The following is an 8,299-nucleotide window of genomic DNA, read 5'->3' as shown; positions in this document are numbered from 1 at the left end:
TCTATCAAAAAGGATTATCTTAAAATTAACCAAATTTAAAATTGCTTAGAAATTAGTTAGAACATGACAAATTAAAAAAAAAAAAACACAAACACATTAGACACACAAGATCTGAAAAATCTGAAACAGCTGATCGCTTTGTTTGAGTTTGAAGCAGACAGCAGATTCAATGCACGTTTGAAGTTGCCAAGGAAAAAAACAAACACATCAAAGACTTCCTCATTCAGCTCACTACTATGCTCAGCTAAATCAAATAAATGGTGTAAAAAAAAAGTATAAATTGTTTTGTTCTTTAATCTTTTAATTAATAATTAATAACTAAAAAAATAAAAGTGATAACTTAAAAATAATAATTAACAAAATAACAACAATTAATAATTTATTCTTTGCATGCTGACAGCTTCAGCTCAACATAAGAATTAAGAAAAGGAAAGAAACATAGCAGCTTCATCACTTGACCAGAGAGTGAGAGAGAGAGAGAGTGTGTGAGAGAGAAAAGAGAGAGAGAGAGAGAGAGAGTTTTTCTTTTCTCCCATTCTTCACACGGCGGGAAAACACACATTTTGTTTGTGCCCAAATCCAATAACGCCCCTCTTTCTTTCTCCCTCCAAAACCCTAACATTCCCAAAAATTCCCCTTTTTTCAGTTGCTTCATTCTCTCTATCCAATTCTCTCTCTTTCTGCAATGGCATTCCTTCCACAACCACGTGAATCAGCAGAACCCGAAGATTGCGAAGAAACCATTGTCACAACCGCAACAGCGGCAACTACAGCTAGAGCAATAGCAGCAGCAGAAGAAGATAACGGAACCATCGACGTTCATACAACAAGAGGCGCAACCATAAGGTACCTTCCATTGGATCATCTCTACTCTGCCACGTCACCCTGCAGTGGCTCCTCCAACGTCATGTCCAAGAAAGTTAAGGCTCGCAAGCTCACACCGCATTTTCACCAAAACGACGACGTTAGCGCCAAAACGACGAACTGCAACAACAACGGTGATGATGATGCTGAGAATGTTTCTACTGATAGTTCTGTTGTTGCTGTCCCGCCGAATGATGTTGACAGCAATGATGATAAGCCACCGCTAATTTTTGTTTACTCTCGGCGGCGAAAGAGGGGTGGTTCTGATTCTACTACTGCGTCGTTTTACAATTCACTATCGGGTCGGGCTGGGAAGGACCCGGCGGAAAGGGTGGCTGCGAAGAAGAGGAAGATTGGGACCACCGAGCTGGAGAAATTGGGAGTGGATTTGGGCGCGTTGGGAGTGCTTGACAACGGGCCTAGATTGAGAGAATGCCGCATTAGTAATAACGATGGTGGTGGTGGTGGCGTTTCAGTGGAGAAGTTGGTATCTGAATCTCGTACAGTGAAGAGATGGGTTGGGTAAAATTTCCTTTTTTTTTTTGTTTCTTGCTACTTCAGCTAAAATACCAGTTATTGAAATTGGGGAATTCGTGTTGAGCATGTATCCACTTTGTTATTTTTGTGGGGTGTTTTCGAAAAAAAAAAAAATCCACGGAGCTGAACTTTGCTGGTTAAATATATAGGCAAGTTGGAAGTTTTGAGCTCCGGCATTTAGTGTGTTTGGATTATAGCTTAATTTAGGTTTCAAATGTGATGATAAGTTTATTGAAATAATATGTTGCAAAAGAGGCTCTAAGGCTATGTGTATTTTGTTGTTAAGGGTTTATGATATCTGCATGTTAGAAGGGAAGGAACCATTCTTGGAATCTTAAGTGAATGTTAATTGCACTTAATGCAGGTTGAGTTTTGATAATGCTGACCCTGAGGCGTTCATTGGGTTGCGATGCAAGGCAATATTCTGTACTTTTCTTCGGTTACAAGTTTTGTGTTTGTAACACCGAGTTTGTTCATGCTATTTTATTGCAGATTACTGACAATGGAGGTGATTGTTTTATGCAGGTGTTTTGGCCAATGGATATAAAATGGTACGCTGGCCATGTCAAAGGTTATGATATCGAAACTAAGATACACCATGTAAGGCCTTCACTTATCTCAATTATTACTTACCTTAACTGAAAAGCTATGCAAGTCTCTGATTTCTGTGTTTGGTAATACCGGACGATTTCTTATTTGAGAGATCTATATAAATAAAATATATGCAGGTTAAATATGATGATGGCGAGGAAGAAAATTTAATTCTTTCAAATGAAAATGTGAAATTTCATATCTCCCGCGAGGAGATGAAGCGCTTGAATTTGAGTTATGGCAAAGTTCGTGACAGTAATGTCTCTGATTGTGATGTTGAAGAGATGCTTGCGATGGCTGCAAGTTTGAATGATTGTCAACAATTTGAACCTGGAGACATCGTATGGGCTAAGCTAACAGGTTTGCTAAAATTACTTTTTTTTTTCTTGTATTCACTTCTTTCCTCAAACTGTATACTAGGGAGGTCACGTGATGTCTAATCCATGTTGTTTGTTTAGTTCTTGCATTATCTGTTACTAGTCGATGATGGTATTTTTATAACGACTTCGTATCATATTATTTTGTTTGTTTTGTAGGCCATGCAATGTGGCCAGCTGTTGTTCTGGATGAATCACTTGCACGCAAGTGCAAGGGTTTGAATACATTGGGAGGAAACTCAGTTCCTGTCCAGTTTTTTGGCACCCATGACTTTGCAAGGTTTAGTATTATGTTAAAATTAATGGGAAAAAGTTGTTCTTTGTGTTCAGTGTAAGACTTTTGCCTTTTCACTCTAGACTCATTCTACCTTTTCCTGTTTTTCAGGGTTAGACTGCAGCAGGTGAAATCGTTCCTAAGTGGACTTCTTACTGAACTATACACAAAGTGCAACAAAACCAGTTTCTTTGACAGTATGGAAGAGGCAAAGAGGTAATGTTAACCATTTCGCCCTTTTATGTTCATCAGGTCTCACTTTTGGCAACTATAATATCAAAAAGAGGGAACAAATGCTGTTTCAATTTTAATGGTCAAAGTTATGACCAGTTAGCATTTTTTGCAGTTATGAATTCTTAATGTTTATCTTTGGTCCTTAGTTCCTTACGTACTGTGCTTTGGCATTCAAAATTGAATAGGGTTCACATGGTAGCTCAGATTTGTGGTTTTTCAATTTGACATAACAGGTATTTAAATGAACAGAAACTTCCCTCAGAGATGCTAGCGTTGCAAAAAGGATGTACAGCTGATGACCGTAAAAATGTAACTGGAGAGGATGGACAGTGTACAGATTCAGGAGAAGATTCTTTGAGTGACAAAGAGCCTTCCATAGCACTGGAAAACATTAAATTTCCCTTAGAAGTAGGAGACCTACAAATTATAAGCCTTGGTAATTTGTCAATATCCGCAGTTATATTTCCCTTATGTATCTGCAGCAAGTAGTTGTATTAAACGTGACAAGTAATAGTGTCCAAACAAAAGGCTTTGGTTATTTTTCATAGAATATTTTACATGATCAATCAACCATTAATATCTTTTGCTTTTACAGGGGAACAAATGCTATAATGTGTACTTTCTTGCCTACTGATATCTAATTGCATAAAGTTTTACAATCAGAGTGGATTAAATGTAAATTCTTTAATAGCTTTGAATACATGGATCAATATGGCTCAAGTCTATGGCATTTTCAACAGAACCTGATTTTTCCCCATAAGAATAAATATAATGGCTGAATGATACTTCTGTATAGATTTACAGCATGCATATTATGTAATTATATGTCAGCAGAGAGCACCACATATATGAGATTCAAGTTATCAAAGAGCATTGTACTCAAATGGAATTTAAAACTCATCTTTTTCAGGGAAAGTAGTTGAAGATTCTTCATCTTTCTGTGATGGAAAATCCATCTGGCCTGAAGGGTACACTGCAGTGAGGAAGTTTACTTCAGTCACTGGTGAAACATTTATTTATCTATTTATGGTTATTTGGGCTCTTTGTATGTCATATTCTTATGTTTGTCGAAGATGATGTAAACTTTTTCTTTTTCATGTTAATATAGTAGTTTTCATTCTGTTGTTTAATGCCCTTTATTTTCTCCCTTCGATTGTTTAGATGCTAAAGTATCTGCTGCTTATAAAATGGAGGTCCTGAGAGATCCAGAGTCCAAAGAACGACCTCTATTTAGAGTGACAGTTGATGGTGGTGAGCAGGTTGGCTTCTACTCTAAGGAATGACTTTGCTCCTGGATACATTTGTCTCTCTGGATACATTTTTCTACTAATATTTGATGTTCTTCCACTTGTTTTATATATATAAAAAAAAAACTTTTATGTCCTCTTTAATTCTTTTTAAATTTCCCGTTTTGTTTGACAAAATACCGTGATCTATGGCGGCATTCAGTCTGTCTTTTTTTTTTTATGACAGGAAATTGTGTTTATTTGATCATTGTTGAATTCCTTTGTTGTCTTGACCTTACTATTCAACTCGTATTTTTCCATGTAAAAAAGAGTAGAGAGGGACCTATTTTGCTTATTACTTTGAGTTTTGTTAATATAACATCAAATGTCTGGTACAGTTCAACAATCATACACCATCAGCTTGCTGGACCCAAATATACCAAAGGATAAATAAATTAGAAAGGGATGGTTCTGAAGCTTCTGTTGCGGAAGATAGGGTAGAAAGCGGATATGAATCTGGGACTGATATGTTTGGTTTCTCCAATCCTGAAGTGGCTAAACTAATACAGGTATTCTATTTCATTCTATTTTTTCTTTTGACCTCGAACATAAAGTCAATACTTTCGAAATTAATGAAATGGACTGGAAATTTTTGAGCTATACCCTATAGGAGACCTATAACCTAAAAAGAGTTCCATTACTTAATGGTATATTTGTGTTGATTGATCCATGCAGCTGGTTGAATGAACCTACCTCGTGTTAAAGCTTACTTGTTTTACTGAGAAGCTGACACTTGTAGGGATTGTCAGTCTACTCACTTGTTCTACTTCTCTTACTGTACATTATCTTCAGCTTATTATTGGCCATATTATAATCATTTCTTTTATCTCTATTTAATCAGTCTCTTTCTCTCTTTCACATGTCAACTTGAGTTAGCCAATTGTTTTGCTATCATACCCATGTTTCAACCTATGCACCCGATGCTTAATTTTCACTGAACGAAGTCTTGTCAATTCCAGGGATTATCCAAATCCAAAGTTTCTTCAAAGAAATCAAGTTTGAAGTTAGGTTCCAGAAGATATAATGACCTACCTGTTGGTTATAGGCCGGTTCATATTAATTGGTTTGATCTTGATAAGTGCAATGTCTGCCACATGGATGAGGTATATCCTCTCTCTTTCTCTTTCTCTCTCACACACACACACACACACACATCTTTAATCCTCCAAAGCATTCTATTTAACGTTTTCGCTTTTTATTTATCCTTTCTTTTGTGACCCAGTTCATTCAAGGAAATAAAAACATGTTACTTTATTGCTTGTTTATTTATTATTTGGTTTTATGTCTTGCATGCTAATGGGAATTATTTATGTTGTAAGGAGTACGAGACCAATCTGTTTCTGCAGTGTGACAAATGCAGGATGATGGTATGACCCCCAAAATCTTTTATGCAACTCTTTCTCTTGATTATGCAGATTATATATGAATATTGAGGTTAACATCTGTCTTTTACTTCCTAGTGAATCATTAAAAGCTCTAGTGGTTTATCCATTTATTGGTATTATCATAGTGAGCCATGAATTATATTTTTCATAGGTGCATGCTAGATGCTATGGAGAACTGGAATCTGTTAATGGAGTGCTATGGTTGTGCAACTTATGTCGATCGGGTGATCCTCCACCACCTTGTTGCTTATGTCCACTAATAGGTATGATGAGTTCTGTACAAATTATGCTGTATTAAATATTGACTTACACAACATTTAGTATTTATAATTGAGTTTCTTATAGGAGGGGCAATGAAGCCTACAACAGATGGCCGATGGGCACATTTGGCTTGTGCTATGTGGATACCTGGTTTGTTTGTGTATGACTTAAATTTTCTTTATTTCACTCAATAGCTTGCTTATATTTGCTAAGAGTTTATAAAATTTGTCAGAGACTTGCTTAGCTGATGTCAAAAAGATGGAACCTATTGATGGTTTGAACAGAATCAGTAAGGTAGGCCTCTATGACTAAGAATTTTATTATTTTCAAGGATTTTTTTAGTTTATAAGTTTTTGGTTAGATCAGAATTTCCAGTATTTATCTTTTTCTTTTATAATCTCCATCTGATTGCTTGTGTCATTTATTTCATGGTGATAATGTTTTGACCAGAGTCTTTATTCAGTTCATGCACAACTTTTGTTGATTTACTTTCCTATTGATCCTGAGATTTTTTAATCTGAACAGGACCGCTGGAAGTTGTTATGTAGCATATGTGGTGTATCTTATGGTGCTTGCATCCAAGTAAGTAGTTTGGCTTTTGAGCTTTTAATAGAAGAGTACTTTAAGTAAGCATTTTCTAGTTGGAGCAGTAGAGCACTGAATCTCCATTAAGGCACTAACTGAACCATAAAGAACAACCAGTTAGTGGTTAAATGCACAATCATGTGCATGATTTTTTTTTCTTTCTTTTTGAAAGACTCTATGCGATACTTAATTGTATTTTTCTCTATTTCACATATCAATTCTGCAGTGTTCAAACAATTCTTGCCGAGTAGCATATCATCCACTTTGTGCTCGTGCTGCTGGTCTTTGTGTTGAGGTATTTCTCCTTTGTTCTTATTCAATATACCATGTTCTATTGATTACTCTGTTTGACAGAGTGTGGTGTTGGCTTTGATACGATTCTTTATCCATTTATTTATTTTTAATTTTCATTATTTATAGCTTGAGAATGAGGACAGGCTCTATCTACTTTCTGTTGATGATGATGAAGAGCAGTGCATTCGACTGCTTTCTTTTTGCAAGAAACATAGGCAGCCATCTAATGAACATTCTGTTGCCAATGAACGAATTGTTCGAGCTGCGGGTCCATGTTCTGACTATGAACCACCACCCAACCCATCTGGATGTGCTCGAAGTGGTAAAATATTTACCAGTCCTTTTTATTTTTATTGAAGCACATAGTGGAGCCTTGATAAAAGGGTCCCAAAACTAGGAAAGGTAAAGCTGTAAAAGGTTTTTCTGGATGTTTTATCTCTCTATGGGTGTTTGGGTACAGCACTTTCCGGGACCCTGTGTTAACACGGGATGCTATGTGCACTGGGCTGCCCATTATCTCTGTATGTTAGCTCTTATATTGGCTACAGGAAATGGATTCCTATTCTCTAGATATGGGTTCTCATGTTGCTTTGTATGAATTCTTCAGTACAAATAATTAATTGATAATGGGATTGACTAAAACGTCTGTTTTAATTCTTCTTGGGCAGAACCATATGATTATTTTGGCAGGAGAGGACGGAAAGAACCTGAAGTTCTTGCAGCTGCATCGTCAAAACGTTTGTTTGTTGAGAACCAACCATACCTAGTAGGTGGGTACTGCCAGCATGGGTTGTCTAATGAGCTAGAACCTTCTGGCAGAGGAGTCTTCCCCCAAGTACATAGGCTGAGGACCTCTTTGGGTGATGATTCGGGTGACATACTTTCTATTTCAGAGAAATACAAGTACATGAGGAAAACTTTTCGCAAACGGCTAGCATTTGGTAGGAATCATTCTCTGCTTTATATGATCAGAAATGTTATATATGTATTTGTTGCCTATTGCTGGCCTAAAGCATCGTAATCTACTTTCATAGCAATGAAGCTGTCCTGTCTCGTTATAACATATTCGATATTCTGTGTCTACCAAAATTTTAGGGAAATCAAGAATTCATGGATTTGGCATATTTGCAAAGCATCCATATAAAGGTGGAGACATGGTAAAGATAACATTCTCATTTAAATGGCCCTACTTTATATTAGAGAAATTAATCTTGAAGGGGTGATTGTAATAATTTCCTCTCTCCAGGTGATTGAATACACTGGTGAACTTGTTAGGCCTCCCATAGCTGACCGGAGAGAGCGCTTCATATACAATTCTTTGGTGGTAAGTTTTTCTGAATAATTATATCTGCTTGCATTAAAGGTGACATTGTTGTCTGGCAACTAATTTGTTTGAGAATTAGATGTCCATTGAATCAGCTTCAATCATTTAGTGATATTACATTGTTCTTTGTTTTTATCTTCCCCCTACCCTAACACAAAAAAAAAGGAATATTTTCAAATTTCAGCTCATCAATTGCCAACATGGACAAGAATGATACAACTATTGCAGCATCTGTTATGAATAAATCTAGTTACTATATTTTATCTTCTGGAATATGCTTGTGCAGG

General features: G+C 36.4%; 1 protein-coding gene across 1 annotated transcript in view; it reads left to right on the top strand.

The window, feature by feature from the left end:
* Window positions 431-8,299, top strand: part of LOC107635584 (histone-lysine N-methyltransferase ATX2) — a 9,118-nt gene continuing 1,249 nt past the window's right edge. Inside the window, exons 1-21 of the mRNA XM_016339093.2 lie at window positions 431-1,386; window positions 1,766-1,817; window positions 1,927-2,001; window positions 2,130-2,352; window positions 2,529-2,649; window positions 2,755-2,859; window positions 3,111-3,313; window positions 3,788-3,880; window positions 4,039-4,136; window positions 4,502-4,672; window positions 5,123-5,266; window positions 5,483-5,530; window positions 5,700-5,811; window positions 5,894-5,959; window positions 6,042-6,103; window positions 6,335-6,391; window positions 6,621-6,689; window positions 6,815-7,010; window positions 7,357-7,629; window positions 7,784-7,845; window positions 7,935-8,012. Of these exons, the coding sequence (XP_016194579.1) occupies window positions 686-1,386; window positions 1,766-1,817; window positions 1,927-2,001; window positions 2,130-2,352; window positions 2,529-2,649; window positions 2,755-2,859; window positions 3,111-3,313; window positions 3,788-3,880; window positions 4,039-4,136; window positions 4,502-4,672; window positions 5,123-5,266; window positions 5,483-5,530; window positions 5,700-5,811; window positions 5,894-5,959; window positions 6,042-6,103; window positions 6,335-6,391; window positions 6,621-6,689; window positions 6,815-7,010; window positions 7,357-7,629; window positions 7,784-7,845; window positions 7,935-8,012 (3,009 nt within the window). The 5' untranslated portion in view covers window positions 431-685. The remainder of the gene's footprint in view (window positions 1,387-1,765; window positions 1,818-1,926; window positions 2,002-2,129; window positions 2,353-2,528; window positions 2,650-2,754; window positions 2,860-3,110; window positions 3,314-3,787; window positions 3,881-4,038; window positions 4,137-4,501; window positions 4,673-5,122; window positions 5,267-5,482; window positions 5,531-5,699; window positions 5,812-5,893; window positions 5,960-6,041; window positions 6,104-6,334; window positions 6,392-6,620; window positions 6,690-6,814; window positions 7,011-7,356; window positions 7,630-7,783; window positions 7,846-7,934; window positions 8,013-8,299) is intronic.

This window comes from Arachis ipaensis, chromosome B04 (genome assembly GCF_000816755.2).
Source record: "Arachis ipaensis cultivar K30076 chromosome B04, Araip1.1, whole genome shotgun sequence".
Lineage (NCBI taxonomy): Eukaryota > Viridiplantae > Streptophyta > Magnoliopsida > Fabales > Fabaceae > Arachis > Arachis ipaensis.
The sequence above is the reverse complement of the archived record's forward strand: the minus strand, read 5'-3'. Positions and strand labels throughout refer to the sequence as shown.